The following is a 17,997-nucleotide window of genomic DNA, read 5'->3' as shown; positions in this document are numbered from 1 at the left end:
TATTTCTTCTATAACATACACTCAGTTTTATTACCTGTGAGGTGTATTTCTACAACACGTAGGCTAAAAATCTGAATAAAACAATGCAAATAAGCTTGCTACTTTGAAAATAACGATTGTTCACCTTATAAAGTAATGACAACTGTTCTGCTAATGTCTGGTGACTACAAGTAACAAAATGTCACGTTGAGATGAATTCAAGGACGCATTTACAATAAATAATCATGTGTTAAGAACATGCATTTTATTTGGGCGAATCAAGAAAAGTTGATTTAAACAGCACATTTAATACACATTATGTAACAAAATGAAGACATAAAAGTTTGATGAGATAATCAATGATCAACTTCAACAAATTATTTTATTTATTGATCAAATAAAAATATTTCATGCAATTATGTTAAAAGTATTATATATAGATAATATAAATTTATTATTATTATATATTTTAAACAAATTATTTTATGTATTTTACGTCTCGACTAATTTTGAGGCGCTGTAACAAGAACATGTAAAATTACTGAAGTTATTTTGGTTTTTAGTCCAGCAACGCAAAAACATTGCCATGATTTACTAATCACATTCTTATGGTGTAGATTTTGTACACGTGGCCAGAAAGTTCAGCACTGTTAGACCTTTAACCAAACATCTAGTTTAAAACGAGATATAATGAAATAAGCTATTCCGTTTAAACAAACATATATGCCTGGGAAGTGAGCAGATGGAACAACGAGGGAATTATTTTACCTTCTTCAAATATTATGTCATGTAGATGTTTGATTTCAGTCATCTGTTCTTTTTGGCTCAAGAGTTTTTATTTACACAACAGATAATAAAGAGTGATGTCACTTACAGTGTGTTTCAAATATCCAGTCAGCTGAAATTGAACCATCATCCACTTAATAATAACTGTTACAATACAATGAACAATATACAGACTAATTGTATATGTGTTGATAGTTTGCATTTTTCATTACAAATTACAAGCGAAACAATGAGTAAAAAGTTTTTAAAATATTAGAGTAAACAATTTACATTTACTTTATTGTAAAAAAAATCACTTAGTAAAAAGTGTTATGTGAGTTAAAATTTAGATTTTAACTGAGTATTAAGAAAGGTTTAGCTTCGTTCATGTTTATTTTTTTAAGTCATCATTATAGTGTTTACTTTAGTTGGGCTCTTGACTAGCAAGATCATTTGATACTATTTCTTTTCTTGGCACTAAAAGATTGTGATTTTAAGCATTTCATTTTTGTCAAACAACATATGAACTGAACTCAAAATAATTCACTTGGAGTTCAGGTTTTGTTTCACAAATACATTAAATAATTTCTAGACCAAACATCTTTCACTGATATGAGTACATACCAAGTGATCACAAGAGATCAGATAAAATTGTGTAGCAAGTTATAAACCACAACATCAATAAGTGTATGAAACTCAACAGTGGTGACAAAGAAAAACGATTCAATTCATGCTGCAGTGCATGCTGGGATGAGAATTTTATTCTGTACCCAGCATGCATTGCAGCATAAATAGTGCAGCTTGATTGGTTACTGGTGCAATATACGAAAAGGTTTTAAAACTTAAATGGTTTGAGTTTTCTGAACTAATCAGGTTTCACAGTATTGGTGAAAAAGAAATTCAAAATCATATTTTACCGAGCTGACTTTTCTTTTTTGAATGTTTCTCAAAACTATATTTTCACCTTTGATTTAGATTTTTTCTGTTCTTTATAAAAGACCTCTCAAGTGTCTCTGCCACACATTTACATTGATTTGCTCAAGTCCGATTCGTTCACTTCTGCCAAAGCACTGCCAGATGAATGATAGAATTCTTGAGTCATTTTCAGATTGAAGATCCAGTGAGTGAAACATTGTTCCAGTATGTGTGACGCAGTAACATTTATGTGATTGTGAAAGTGCTGAAATCCTAACTTCTCTCTCGCTGAAAGACTCATGCTGGGTTTTCCATGTCATAAATTACAAAATGAAGAATAGATCTTTTGATGTGAAGTATTTATCCATCTATAGCTTTACTTTAAATCTAAACACCTAAACTGCCAAAAGCATTGCCTCATGTCTTATCAAACCAAATAGTATCAGAGAACTTTCCCACAGTTGACATTGGGAGTATGAGAAAAACAGTTTACAGACTGATTCATCACCTTCCAGAAACACACCCATCATCTTAAAACACATCTCCCACATGAAGTGAAAGCATCGAGTCCAGATAAGAGTGTTCGGCTCACATGAACACACACACAGAGCGTCAGATCCACGGCTCTTTCATTAATATCCTCTTATCACCGCTCCATATTGAAAATGGAAAACAAACATTTGGTGCGGATGTTATCAGAGGAAAGACCTCACTATAGAAAACACAGAATCAACACACATGCACAAATGAAGATCTGCTTCTCTCTTCGTCAGCATTAGATCTGACACTAATATTTCTGTCTGGAGTTCTGCATATCACAGCGGTAAGAGTTTCCCTTTATTGCACGAGTCTCACATTTTGATGCTTGCGTAACGTTTTCTTTTTATGGACGTGGAGAATTCCTGTTTTCTCTGTTTGATATACTGTAGAGAGGAACAAAAAAAAGCAAGTGAGCGTATAATTGTTGAAACACGTGAAGAGTACGGAGGTGTAACATGAATGTAGATTGTAGAGGTAAAATAATCTGGATTTGAGTAAATTCGACAAGTTTGAGATCTTCAATCATATTGTCTTTTGATTACAGACTCTCTTCTCTTCTCAAACTCTAATGACAACAATTAAAGCAACAATTTACAGTGAAAGTAACAGATTTGTTACTTGAAGAAATAATGGACTTGTTACTTAACTATTGTAGATTTTGTTGATACAATGTAAATTTCCAATACTAACAGTGAAAATAAATATTACTGGGATTGTAGGCTGGAAATCGTATCATAACAAAACAAAAACAAAAACAGGACAGTCAGTTTTAAAGACTAAATATTAAAAAAGAATAGAAATTGATTTCCACATTTAAATCATCCGTAACAAGAACAGAATAACATTAGCTTCTGATGAACGTATCAAATTATGACAAAATCAATGTGATTTGCAGTTCTCGTGAATGAATGAAGGTCCATTCTGTGATTCACCATGTGGAACAGAACAAGCATGCAGGCGTGTGAATTAAATCTGTGTCTCTCCGTCTACATCATCACCTTCATCACCGGTTTCCCCGCCAATGTTCTGGCCTTCTACACGTTCTGCCGCAAGGTGTGGAAGAAGCCAGCCCCCATCGACATCCTCCTCCTCAACCTCACCATCTCGGACCTCCTCTTCCTCCTTGTCCTCCCATTCAAGATGCAAGAGGTGGTGGATAACATGATATGGAACATGCCCTACTTTCTGTGTCCTCTGTCCGGCTTCGTATTCTACATGACCATCTACAACAGCACCTTCTTCTTGACGGCGGTGAGCGTGGAGCGTTACCTCGGTGTGGCCTTCCCCATCCAACACTCGCTGAGAAGACGACCCATCTACGCCGTGTTAGCCAGCATCTTCATCTGGGGGTTCTCCGTGCTCCACCTCAGCATCGTCTACATCATGCCTTACTACAATCCGCCCGGAACGGGATCGGTGCCCCGGAACATCTGCTATGAGGGCTTCACGGACGCTCAGCTGCAGGTCCTCCTTCCCTTCCGTCTGGAGCTGTGTATCGTTCTCTTCTGCATCCCGTTCCTCATCTCCAGCTTCTGCTACATAAACTTCATCCGCATCCTCTCGCAGCTGCCCAACATCGGGCGGCGCAGGAGGCTGCGGGCCATCGGTCTGGCTTTGGGCACTTTGTTAGTCTTCGCTCTGTGTTTCGGACCTTACAACGTCTCTCACGTGGTCGGCTTTGTAAAGAAGGAGAGCCCGGAGTGGCGGGACAAAGCGCTGCTGCTCAGCACATTCAACGCTTGTTTGGATCCTTTTATTTTTTACTTCACGTCCGCTGCCGTGAGGAACGCGTTGGGCGCCATGGTGAGGGGGGTTTGGAATAAATGCAGGTGTCCGCAGGTCCTCTGGAGTTCAAAAAAGAAGAAACCTTCCGAAATGGAGAAAAGCAACCTGCCGAAACCACAAGAGATCAACGCAGTTTGACGAATAATGGCAGACCGGGAAACAATGTATCTTTTCAGGAATGACACTTGGTAAACATGTCTAAACTTCCTGGAAAGACGAGCCAGCGCACGGGCGTGCTGGGAGTGGCAAAACAACAGAATTCACGTTGGTTGTGTTATCTTCCTACGGGAAGAAAAACGCAGCGCTGAAACTCTTCATGTGTACACATAGAGACTGAATTGTGTGTCTGCAAACAGAGGAGGAACTCACTTTGATTACGTTTTGCGCGGAGTGTTTATTCAGCCAGAATTAAAACCACATCGCAGACAGAGTCTACATAACAAACTTGTACCCATTATTCACGTCCCCCCAAACAAAGAGAACGACGGAGGCCATTGATTCATACAGCTCACAGATGAAAGAGTCACATTCACCGACCATCATATGAGCATCAACAGAAGCCCGTCATTTAAAACAGTCACATTTCACATCTTAGAAGGTAAATGGCTGAGAACTGACAGTGTGGTTTGGAGATGTGGCTCGATGGCTAGAGCGTTATGTTGGCTGATAGCACGCAATCATCTGGCAGACGTCTAGTTGAAATCTGCATTTACATCTCCAAAACATTGTGTGCTCATCTGCAATACGCATCGGAGACTTCTGCTGTCAGATGCAGAGTTATTATAGTTTTGATTTGAGTTTTATTTATCCATCTTTTATTTTTAGATTTTTATTTTTTGTGATTTTTTTTAGTTTTGTGCATTTTTGGTATATGCTTTTGTTATTTAATCATTTTTTGGTTTATTTTTAAAGTCGGGGTGTGCGATTTCCGAATTACCCTTGTTTAGACAAAGTCGGGCCAAGTACCAAAACAACCTTTTACCCTTTTACAGACATTAGTCGAGCCGAGCACTGACAAAAGCGAAGAATGGTTTGTTGGTTTTGGTGCTTTGAACATCAACAAGGCTAAGAGAAATCGGACACCCCGCCTGTAAGGTTGCTGTGACAAGCCAATAACACGCATCTTTTTTACAATTCTGTTCAGTGACACTAGTGGCACTTTTACGTGCTTAATTTATGAGAATGTAAATACATATGTCATTGAAAATGTTTTTTTATTGTATATTTAAGAGAGACAGTGAGCAAGTTGTATACGCTGTTGTTATATAATATATACAGTACATTATACATTGTGGTTACATAAAAAACATCAGAACATCATATTGTACTGCACTGTGTGTTCTCTGTGTCTCTCTTCATCCCGGGTTATGTCGTAAAATGTTTATGGCATATTTCCTTACTGTTCATAATAACAATTAGGCTGTAATCTCTGGTCTCTGTAATAAACCTGACAAATATTTACAAAGGGTAATTGTCCTGGAACAGAGCTAACATACAAAAACATATACACGCATGTGCACATTTGTTCCTTTTTGAAGATTCAGGGAATATTTTGAATGTTATCTACAGTTTATTAACTATCATGTTGTTAAACACTGAAGTGGATGAAAGTTTAAGTCGTCACATGTATGGAAGTTAGTTTTACATAAACGTTATTGTGTCATTTCCACCACAATCCGCCTTTCAGCAACAACAGCAGTTTAGTTTTTTTTCAAAAGTTAGTGTAGGCTACTTTTTAGACGTGAGACTTCAATTTTGTCAAAACATACAAAAGAATACATATTTTATTCCATTGCTTTTGAGAATTTCAAAACTGTTTTATGCACTAAAGCTACTGAAACCCTTTAGTAAACTATTTCTATATAATATATCAAACTAATATTATCTAAAGGTCTACAGGGCTGGTCAACAGAACCATTCAATTCTTGTCACCTTTGTTTCTGGATTTCAAAGATTTGCATCGAAGATGTTTTTCTGCTCTTGACCGAAAATCCAGACCATGTCACATCACATCACAGAAGATTCTGGATTGCTAATGGATCATTGCACACATTGAAGTTTCAAAGAGGAATGCATTTTCAGTGCATGTGATATATTAAGGGGTTATCCTTCTTTTCTTCTTGTCTTGCGGTGAAAGACAGATATAATATTCTTAACATCTTCACATTTAACAAAATTCATAATGCTGTCGACTTTATTTCAAGATCAAACAGCCGTTTCAAATGAAACCATTTAATCAAGATCACCGTTAAGACAAATAATATGTTGTGCGTCTTGCTCACCAGCAGTAATAAATATAGTTGCTTCGTTGCGTTCCACATTTTTTTTATATAAATCAAACTGCAGTTAGATTTTTCAGCCATAATAACTCAAAAAGTACAGCTAACTAACGTTATAAAACACAATTAAATCATGATAAAAAAAATTGTTATCTCATTTCGGAAATATACTCGTCATATGCACACATATACAATACTGGTCAGAGGTTAAGAGTCACTTCCTCATTTGAACAATTCATATTGATTTCATATTTTAGAGTAAATAATATCAAAATGCAATGTTTGTTTATTAAATGCCATTCTCACAGCAGTTGTTTGCTTTTCTTTGAATTCAATTCCATTTAAATTTTGATTTATATCTGTGTACCTGAATTCAAATTTAGAAATAAAAAAATTTGGACCACAAAACCATTCATAAGGGTCAATATTTTGACATTGATATTTATACATCATCTGTAATTATTTATACATAAATAAGCTTTATATGGTCTGTTAGTATAGGACAATATTTGGTCAAGATATAACTATTTGAAAACTCTGATTGAAAAATCTAAGTATTGAGAAAATGGCCTTTAAATTGATCCATCAGAGGCTCTGTAGCAGGTTGTTGTGTAGAAGAAACAGGTTTGTTTTAACATTCTTACCTGGCTTACGGCTTTAATGACCTTGTGAAGAATAGAAGAACCCGAAAGCAGAAATTCGAAGCTCACATAGAAACCAAACTTGATTCTCAAAGAGCGGTAAGCAGCGAGTGAAGTTTGAAGACATGTTTCTCAACATTTTTGTCAGCTTTTTTGCTGCATCCACTCACAAAAATATAAGTTTTATATATTTACGGTAGGGTATTTACAAAATATTTTCATGAAACATGATCCTAATATCCTAATTATTGTTGGTATTGAAGAACAATGGATCATTTTGACCCATACAATGTAAACTGTTAGCTATTGCTACAAATATGCCCGTGCTACTAGTGGTTTTGTGGTCCAGGGTCCCACATGATTTTGAATGCAGATGTGATTGAGAGTATGAGGACAGATAGAGTGAGATGAGGATATGACACAGGCTGAATTATAGGATGTCATTTGCACATGTGGTAAGCGGTTGCGTCATTAATCTGACGGTAAATTTCTCTTGCGGAAGCATTCGTGCGGTTTGCTGTGTCAGCTTTATGTAGCAAACACACACGCTGATCCAGGCCAATATTGTGTTGCAGGTTTAGTTCCTCTGTTTGTTCAAACTGGATTCTTTTGGGGTGTTTACCCAGTTGGGTTTCTAATGTCAAAATAAAGAATAAAGATTGTACTTTTGATGATATTTGACTTTGAAGTTTATTATTTCTGTTTGGAGTGGTTACAAGTATAGACAAATCAAAAACATTATGTAGTTTCCATTCCACTCAAAATTTGACGAGAGTTTACTATAGAATCACAGGATCACAAAAATCCTTGAGTTAAGACACTCAAATCAATGTGATTTGAGTAAATGTCTGAGGACTTCATCTTGTTTGATGAAGATGTAGAGTTCATTTCTTAATCCTCATGTTGTGTTGCACGGAAAAAATAAAGAGACCATATCACAATACTATTCAGGTTTTCTGAATTTACTGTCTCCATGTATGTGCTTAGGTACAATGATCATTTTTGTTTTATCTTGTGATCTTCTAACGATTTTCTCCCAAATATCAAATAAAGATATTGTTTCTATTAGCGTTTATTTGCGGACAATGAAAACTGGAGAAACAGGTGAAAATAACAGAAAGATCAAATACTGCAAAGAACTATATTCACTATTAAGCAACTAAACAGTAAAATTTCTTTCTATTTAGGAAAAGTGATAACTTGTGATAACTCATTTTTGGAAGTTTTCATGTGTCTCATGCTGTCTTTCTCATTGCTTTTCAGGTTTGATTTTGAGGTTTGATTTTGTTAAAATTCAACAGACACTGGACTGAAATGGACACAATACATCTAGAACTGATGATTAAATTAAAATGTGGAATGGTACCTTAAACATGGTTCAAGATTCGACTGAATTGTGTCTCAATTTACAGTCATTAAAAATATTACTGTTTATGCTGTTCAAGATTGAGTAAAAAGACTTTGAAGTGGAAACATGTTAAGTATTAAAGACAATCAAGCATTGGACAAAATTGCTCATTTGCTCATGAATTCTGTCATTTTCATTTACCACATCAGCATTCAGGTTATAAAGAGCCCTGGGGTATTTTTATTTGCGTAAATAGGGGCAGTTTTGTTTCTCAATGTATTACATAAAGTTGACAAGAATCTCTTTTGTACTCACAACGTTTGTCTTGAGGTTAGATGTGTTATGGAAATTCTGCAGCCATCAAAACCACAGTAATGTTTCAATAGGATGCCACCAACATACAGACAAGCTCAAAGGAAACAAACACACCCACACCTGTGCTATGTTAAAAACAAAACTCAGTTTTATTTCTCTCTCTCCATTTAACGTCTTTCACGGTTTTCTCCTCGTTTCGAATTAAAAAAATGTACAAACATCTAAAAATAAAACGACAGGAAAACAAAAGACTTGGGAAGAAACACTACATCACAGCACAGAATGTGTCATCGTGGAGGACACATTCTGTCCGTTTCTGTAGCTGCGTCGTTGATTTCTTCAAGACAGTCTGTGATAAAGGGGATAAAACCAATCCGTCTGAAACCCCTCGTGCCTGCCGTAAGAAGGCCGGAGCATGAACACAGATGTACACACACACTCACACACAAACCATCACACAGAGCTAGAGAAATGCTGAAGTGGAGGTCTGGAGCGGTGGGCCGCTCGGATCGGATGGAGGTGACGGGGTCGTGTACGACAGAGGCAGCTGAGAGGAGATGAGCATTAATAAGTTCAGCTGAAACCAACGCTGGCTAATCATCTCTTTTACCCTTGTGACGGAAAACACACACATTATTATCTGTGGAAAAACAGACGGAGATGTTGACATCCGTCACACACCTGCTGACTCCAGAGGATCTGTCCCTGTTGTGCCTCTGACAGCTTAATGAACACTAATAACACACATTAGTCATCTCTATCTATCCATCTATCCATCTATCCATCCATCCATCTATCTATCTATCTATCTATCTATCTATCTATCTATCTATCTATCTATCTATCTATCTATCTATCTATCTATCTATCTATCTATCTATCTATCTATCTATCTATCTATCTATCTATCTATCTATCTATCTATCTATCTATCTATCTATCTATCTATCTATCTATCCATCCATCCATCCATCCATCCATCCATCCATCCATCCATCCATCCATCCATTCCACCTTCCCTCCATCTATCTATCCATCCATCCATCCATCCATCCATCCATTCCACCTTCCCTCCATCTATCTATCCATCCATCCATCCATCCATCCCACCTTCCCTCCATCTATTTATCCGTCCCACCCTTCCTCTCTCACTCTCTCTATCTCTCTATCTTTCTCTCTATCTCCATCCATCCATCCATCAATCCATCAATCCATCAATCCATCAATCCATCCATCCATCCATCCATCCATCCATCCATCTAATTCAATGCAGTCATGCATCGTCAAATTTACCTCCAGCCAAAAAATCTTTCTGCTGATTTGTCTGAAAACTACACACACTTTCCGTAAGTAATATGTGGTTAACACATTGCAGGTGCATGACCCGGTTAAACACTCTTGCATTGCTGTGACACTTAAATCTTGGTACACAAGATGCACTTAGTTAACATTCCTGTGCCATTAAACTGGATGCGATATCATATCTACTATAATCATATTTATTCCTGTAGGCCGATCTAACTGTAAACATATCGACTTATAATATCAATATAATATAAATATCAAAAACCGTCGCTCTGACTTTTGAGCTTACAGTAGTTGAGCCGAAATATGAAGTAGGCTGCGGTGGTCAGTGAGCAATGATGGGAATGCATTGCTTTTCACTAAATTACAACCTGATGCATTTCCAGAATTATGTCAAAGATCAATCCATAACACAGAGCACGTCTGCGTTGCATTCACCGTTACAACACAGATTATTGTAAACATTCAGGTAAACAAGTGTCACGAGAGAGCAAGAGTTTTGCTGAGCAATTGAGATGAAATAGACATGTTTACATGTAGCTGGTTAACAGCACATACATGTGAAGGAAACTCTATCGCCCCCTTGAGTTCTGTTTGTCAACATCAAGAAAGATACAGAGCTTGCTTCTCTGTTAGCCAAGAATCGGATGCACTTGTGTAAAATATTCTTCTCGGCCTCCGGCTGTTTGAATTATTCCTGCATTTTTAATGTTCCGCCTCTCTAACAGTCTGATACACAGTACCCGTAACAAGAATCTGCTCTGTATTATTATTTATATTCTGCATTTGATTTACACCACCAACGGTCAGAGCAACATTTGCTCCTGATTTGTTTTCTGTTTCTACTGTGTGTTATATTGCGTTTGTCTCAAGATACACAGTATCTATAGGCACAAAAGTACACATCTCAGGCATCTGTGTAACTCGAAATCGAGTAAAATCGAATCTAGAAACATAAACATGTGCACACGTGAAAATAGCTGGTGAGACTTTAACAAACCTGGTTTAAAAATTGGTCTGGTGGTCTTAGCTGGAAACAAGTTGGTTTTACAGGGATTCCAGCTAACTCATCTTTAACCAAAGAAACTACCGATAACGCACCTGTTCTGCATTCATCTGATAACAGTCTCACTTTGTTTATATATTTTATAGAAATCTTTCCATAACTCTGATTCTTACTGTAAACACGCCATTGAAAATTACACTATAGCTCACTGACAAAATGTGAAATGCTCTCTCATTTTGATAAACGTGCTAAATGAATAAATGTAACTATGTAGAGTAAAGCCTGTAAATTACATTTACATTTATTTAAGAGCAAAATTACTTGGTAGATAAAGAAAGAGGTTTTTTCATTATATTTTGTGCACAAACATATATATACTTGGATACTTTCATAGCTTTAAAGATGTGGAAAATACATACTGCCTTTAGATGAAGAAAATAAATAAGAGAGCAGTGGGTAGAGAGATTGATTCGGCACTGCCCTCTAGTGGCACAGAGAGTAAAACCACTTCACAGAAACACTGCATTTATATTCTATAGACTCACATCTGTCACTGTTCATTTACACATTTACATGCTGTCATCTGGGACACAACCCCTCTAATTGATTTCAATTCTGCAGTAAGATAGAAACAAGACGAATAAACAGCTAATTTTTCTAGCGCATTTCTCACAATTGTCCATGAATTTGTATTCATTTTCAAAAGGAGTGAGCCGACCATTTGTTAAACCACAATAAAAATAATGGGTTTGACCAACATTGAAAGTGTTGTTGTGCAGGTTTTCTGTCACATTACCGTGCCATTTTTGTCCCTTTTCAATAGGCACAATTGCAAATTAACACTTGTGGCAACAAACTGTTGCTTAAATTTACAAAACTCATACCGAGCTAATTGCAACATTTTTTTGTAAAATTTACAGAAACAACCATGTTTACTATAGTTAGGTACCACGAATGAATGGTTGTGGTACAGTAACCATAGTTAAACTATGGTATTTGTAGCAAAACGGTGACTAGGTAGTCAATGCAAAATATAACGATCAATATAAAACTAGTATTCAGGGCAAAACTACAGATTAAGAGAAACGATCAAGAAGGAAGTTAAGAAATGTCATCAACTTTATTTTCCTATTCACACTCTTTTAAAAACCGGTTCTTCACAGTACGCCATAGAGCAAAAGAGCAATTTACTCAAAGGTTCTTATCAAATCTATTTTTCTTCTTAATTTTTTATAATTTAAAGAATCTTTAAGAACCTTTTATGGAACAGAATGGTTCTTTGTGGAATCATTGAGCTTCATTTTTAAGCACCTTTTCTTAATCTTACTCTGTAAAGCCCAATGTTCAAAATAATCAAACAGATTAAGTAATGCAAACTTAATTTTTTTAAAAACTTACTACTTACTTAAATATGTTAAGTTTCTGAAACACTTTTTTTACTTTTGAGCAAAGTATAATGATTATTTTTGAGTAACTTGAAGTTTTGACTAAAACTCAAAAAATTTATTTAGTCTTTGTTCAATTTACTTAATTTTTAACACGTTAATTCAACACAATTGATCTAGAAGGATTTCCAATTCCTAGCATGCTTTGCGTCAGACTGTATTAGGAAAGTAAATTAAAAAAAGATTTATTTATATGTTTTTATTAAAGTGAAACACTGGTAGTGTTCAATGTTCACTTCTCTTAGCTATTAAGAAGAGTTTGACGTATTTTGCAGTTTTGTGGTTACCATTGTTTAACAGAGTGGTGCATGTGCTTAGCGTCTGCGAAGCTAAATTTGACCTGTAACTTCTGTTATGATACCAGTGAGCAGGAAATGTGCTAATGCCAGTTCTGAGATCAGTGGCTTCTTGCTCATTTGGGCTTGCAAAAGTCAAATGTTTGATATATGCATATTAAGACTAAGAATAATTTAGTTCATTTAACTCAAAAATGCAATTTTGTTGTACTCATTAAGTTCTGTCTACTTAATTTCATAAAAAGGATAAATTAAATATTTAAGTCACACTTGCTAAGATTTGGTTAGAACTTTAACTTAACAGTAATCAAAATTTGAAAGTTCTGCTTACAAGAGCTCAGTCGAGTTGAAACGAGTCCGAAAAATGAGTTGCCTCGTTTTAGTATTGCCAATTTTCCGGGTGTAAAGTGTACTTCATGCTACTCACGAGCAGAGATTTATGCAACAACTTCAAAATCCTTGGTCGAACAATCAAACATAATGAACATTGAACATAAGTCACTTTGAATACAAGTATCAGCTGTGAGGAAAATGGGCGGGGCTTAGCAAAGGGCCAATGACATCATCTCATACTGACATGGACCATCACATCTCCTCTGAGCTGAGGGCTCTGTGTGATCCAACCTGCTCATGTCAGGATGTCCCTCATCCGTCCACCACACCAGACCTCTAGCTCAGTCCAAACTCACTCATTTACATCCCAAAACATCCACCAGCAGCGCTCCATCACAATATTCAGACAACCAAACAAAACTCCACCCAAAACAAACATTTACATGCTTTATACCCACATCGAGAATTTAACGACATTTCGTACGTTCTCTTGTTTTTTTCTTTTGTTCACGTATATAAGAGGTGATCACATGTACACGAGATGGCCTTGAGGGTGATGCTGAACATGAATGACAAAAAGAGAAAATGACCGCTGTCTCCCCATCCCCTGCCTTGTGCTTAACATTTACAGTGATCCCAATTTTTTTTGGAATGCTCGTAACGTCTAAAGTCCTTCCAATAAATCAAACGTCAAACCAAGTAACATCTGCTAAAAAAGGCTTTTAAGTTTTTATTAAACTTTGAGAAGGTGTCTATAGTATTTGACTGGTTTCTATAATTTGTGCTATATTTCTTTCAAAATACACCGCTTGGTTTGACATTAGATGTAACGTAAAGACAACAATAGATTATTCTTTAAATAAGAATAACATGCTAAACTGAATGTCGGGGTTATTCAGTCCAGCCCTGTCCTCTCTCTTCCACACCTGCTAGTCAAGTCACGGTTAAGATCTTGAGAAGCTGGTTCAGGTGTATTCCACATGTTTGGATCTAAACCGCCGGCCATGTGCCTCCACAAACGAAACCGAAACTTCGGTAGAGTTTTGTACACAGGTGGAGAGAACGAGTTTTCTCATTTACAATCATCATGACGAAAGGATGAGCTCAGATTTCGTATTGTGAGCAATATCTCGGGCCCGACGAATGAACGCAGCACATTGTCTGAATGCGTTAGCCTAATAACAAAGGCGTAATGCCCATCAGACTGTAAATTGGGCATTAACAAGATTTAAATGTTATTTTGAGGTTATTGCTGGATGAAATGAAATAATGAAACACGTAACGGGGGAGACAGGACAGATTATAGTATATACAAGATTAAGATTGCAAAGCGAACGGTCAGAACACCGAGCTCACGCGGGGTCGAATGAAGTTAAGATGCTCGCCGCAGCGTCACGTCAAAGCCTCTTCGCCGTGCGCTCTTAAGTGGCGGGTAATTATCCTGTAGGGGACGGGACTCCGCGCCGGGCTTCAAGACTCGGCCATTCAAAGGCACAGCTGTCCTTGAAGAGGATTCTGTCAGTGCCTGGACTGAGCTTGATTTATGAGTCGTGCCTCTCACCAGATGGGGGACAGAGAGAATATGCCGGTCCGCTTGCTTAGCGAGTCACAGTCGCTGGCTAATTACATCTTGATCTCTCGCTAATCTGATTCACTTTCCGAAAGGAACAAAGGCGACTCGCAGAATCTAATGCTGTGTTCCATTCGACTCAGGACGCCTGTTGAAAGCAGACCTCCAGTTTGGTCTCCGTTGCTAGAAATTGATGAAATGTTACGAAGAAACGTCGAGCATCCAACTTGGAATGAAACGCAGCAGCACGTTGGTCACATGTCATATGCAGGACACTGCGGTTTTGGTTACGTCATTGAGCCAGACATGAACGTTACATCATTACTGTAGAATAGATTATCATACATTACAGTCAACATGGAAAAGTAAGAATACAGACACATTTGAAATGATATTGGGGCGCGTACACGCTAGAGTTTAGGCTGCGTATGAGAACGCTACGAATCAATTGATTTTATTGAGGGACGTGGAGGAAAAATGTAAAGATTAATTTGACATCCTGTATGCTTTTATTTTGAAATAAAAAAAATATTTCCCTCCACACTTGCTAAATCGTACGCATTCCCGTCCGTCACGCACGTCTCTCTAGCGTGTAAGTGCCCTTGCATTTCTGCGATTGCTTTCTTAGCAGACTTTGTCAAATTATTTCCAGTTTGAAAAAGTTTATCATGGTAAAACAGAGCACGATACTTCAAAAACGTATTTTTTTTTGCCGTTCAATGAATGTGATTTTTCGTACAAAATATTTTCACACACATGGCTTGCGATGAGCTCTGTCGATTTTTTTTCGTACACGGAATTACTATATTTATTCAAATACTTATTAACATTGTCATCGTCATCATCATTATTATAATCATCATTATTAACACCGAAAAGTTATAGCAGTTAACCTTGCAGATTAAAATGTACACAGTGCAGGGGTTAAAACGGGGTCGGTGCAGGAAGTGAGGTCACAAGAGGGACATTTCTAACCGGTACATGCTATCCACAAGCAACGAGGAAGATGAGGAACTGCTTCGGACGCCAGAAACGTCTTCTGCCTTCAAGATCCGTTTGGGAAGATCACACTTACGAGATCAGGAGGTCAACATTTCGCATTTCTTTCTCTGTTTTTCACTTGCGATGAAATAGAGAAACATTAGCCACAAACATTAATGAGAAATGTGGTTTGCTCACACAAGCCTCGTAAAACGGCTAATAGTTTAGTATTTCAAGCTTGATCATCATCAACAGCACACGAAATGCGTAAAAAACATAACGTACAGTCAACATTCACAATAACACTATCAACACAATGATGTCACAAATACGATCATCCCAACATGACCTGAAGGCAGCAATATCCTCCAGGCTGAAATATTGAAACAGCCTGACTGGAAATGGGGGGGGGGGGGCGTCTACTGCATATTTATTTACATCGAGGGTGACGGACCGTTTGATGGACCGACCGACAGACAGACTGAAGTGTAGTGGCTGGACAGGAGACTGATGTTTGCCTTGGGTCGAGACCTCTTAATGAACGCAACCTAGGGCTCGAGATGATTCGCCCCTTCTTGCTAAAAAGGAAAGATGTGGTTTGACATCATTCATCGTAGCTACGTAGGTAAAAACGCACTGTCAATTGTCTCTCACACCTTGAGCCACCGGCGGCTGGTGGTCAACCACAAACGCTTCTACAGAGTCACGTGATCTTCAGGATTTTTGTCAGCACCTTTATCTTCACAGATCCACAACCCACGGAGTACAAACAGCATGTCCAGCACGCACATCGAGAGACACCAAACTGTTGAACGGTTCATAACATTACTCAGCGACATTTCATTTGCATTGGACGTTGAACGGTGACCGTCGTCGGAAACGGGAATGAAGCGGTGATACACGACGGGGCTGAATGAGAGAGGAAATGGGAAGGAATGGCCGAGAGATGTAGCGATGGCTCCTGGATCAATGCATAATTTCTTTTTGTTCACAGTGATGGGTTCGTTTTTAAAGACTCCTTCCAAAGGCAGGACAGTTTTAGACCTTCATCAGAACAGAGATGGAGAGGCAGAACCAAAGGCCAGCTCCTGATAAACGGCTGTTGAGAGACGTCCCTCCGCCGTACACCGCCCCGGGCACTGCGAGAGAAGAAGCAAATAAACAATGTTAAGAGACTGTGTTGCACACAAAAAAACGCAAACCACGGTGGCGGCAGTGCTTGGAAAATCCGAACAAAACGTATCAATGCAAGAGCTGTACATTTTCTTCTGGTTACAAATAAGTAATTGTGTGTTTTTCGAGTTTCAACAGCAATTAAAATGATAATATATTCAATATTATTATACTGTCAAACGATTAATTGTGATTAAATGCATCCAGAATAAACGTTTGTGTTACATAATATACATAATATATGTCTGTGTCCAGTGCTATTAGTTTTGTTTTTACAAAAACATACACGTGCATATATCAATGAAAGATATAGAATATAAAAAATTAACAAACATTTATATATTATTTATATTATTGGTAAATAAAAATAAATACATGTAAATATTTCCTAAATATGTATACATGTATGTGTATGTGTTTATAAATACAAAATTAACATGCACAGTTCACAGACATGTATTATGTAAACATCATTTGCAATGATGTTAAAACATATTTAAACATTCTAATATATTATATTCAAAAATATAATATAATATAATATAAAAACGAAAAGATATCAAAAAGAGTTACTCAAAATTATTTTATAAACACAGTGGCTGCCACAATTTATTTAAACTTGAGTATTTTGTTTTGTTTTGTCTTTTAGGTTAATCTTTCGTTTTAAGTAACATTTTCTTTAACAAAATCATTTTTATACTTTAAATCTCTTCAGTGCCAGAAATATCGGTTTCATATATGGAAAATGGTAGCAAATATCGGCATAGCATTCTGTCACGCTGTACTACTCATTAAAAAAAATTGTAAAATCTACATTTGAGAACAGCTAAAGTAGATGGTTGTGCCACCAATTTTAGTCCGTTGCCCTCTAACAGCTGAAATATTTTAGAGGCGAGTTAAGGTGTTTATGCAGTGAACAATCATCTGACGGAGGATAAGAGCCGATGACACACGACGGAAGCAGCCGCACATGAACAAGCGAAGATGAATGATGCGATGACGAGTGACTCATCGAGGGAAAACTCTGAGATAATGGAGGAGAGAATGAGAAAAGGGAAGAAAGAACAGGAATCACTCGCTAGGGACGCAATGTGAGGAATGAAGGCTGAGAAGCGACTGATGACTTCCTAAGGTAACAGGACACAACAGAGCAGGAAATGCGGCGGGACCAACGATGGAGGAGGGGGTAGCAGAGCGACATAATGGGCCGCGGAATAGAAAAGATGGATTGAAAAGGCTCAAAGAAATTGTGCAAACTAGAGGACGAACTGCAGACCAAAAAGGGGAAATGTGCGATGATGACTTGGCTGTTAAAAGCATG

General features: G+C 37.3%; 2 protein-coding genes across 3 annotated transcripts in view; one reads left to right on the top strand and one right to left on the bottom strand.

The window, feature by feature from the left end:
- The first annotated feature begins 2,913 nt into the window (after window positions 1-2,913).
- Window positions 2,914-5,066, top strand: LOC130433125 (free fatty acid receptor 2). The gene has a single exon (XM_056762839.1). It carries the CDS (start codon window positions 3,133-3,135, stop codon window positions 4,120-4,122), a length of 990 nt encoding a protein of 329 aa, XP_056618817.1. The 5' UTR covers window positions 2,914-3,132; the 3' UTR covers window positions 4,123-5,066.
- Window positions 5,067-15,289: 10,223 nt separating this feature from the next.
- The window catches only part of iglon5 (IgLON family member 5), a 136,965-nt gene continuing 134,257 nt past the window's right edge, over window positions 15,290-17,997 (bottom strand). For both annotated transcript variants that reach the window (XM_056762274.1, XM_056762275.1), the window contains exon 8: window positions 15,290-16,642. In XM_056762274.1, coding sequence (XP_056618252.1) covers window positions 16,542-16,642 — 101 coding nt within the window. In that variant the 3' untranslated portion in view covers window positions 15,290-16,541. The remainder of the gene's footprint in view (window positions 16,643-17,997) is intronic.

Source organism: Triplophysa dalaica, chromosome 12, assembly GCF_015846415.1.
Source record: "Triplophysa dalaica isolate WHDGS20190420 chromosome 12, ASM1584641v1, whole genome shotgun sequence".
Lineage (NCBI taxonomy): Eukaryota > Metazoa > Chordata > Actinopteri > Cypriniformes > Nemacheilidae > Triplophysa > Triplophysa dalaica.
The sequence above is the reverse complement of the archived record's forward strand: the minus strand, read 5'-3'. Positions and strand labels throughout refer to the sequence as shown.

Bases quoted from the DNA above. Each gene is read 5' to 3' on its own strand.
- LOC130433125 (XM_056762839.1), top strand. From the start codon at position 3,133: ATGTGGAACAGAACAAGCATGCAGGCGTGTGAATTAAATCTGTGTCTC.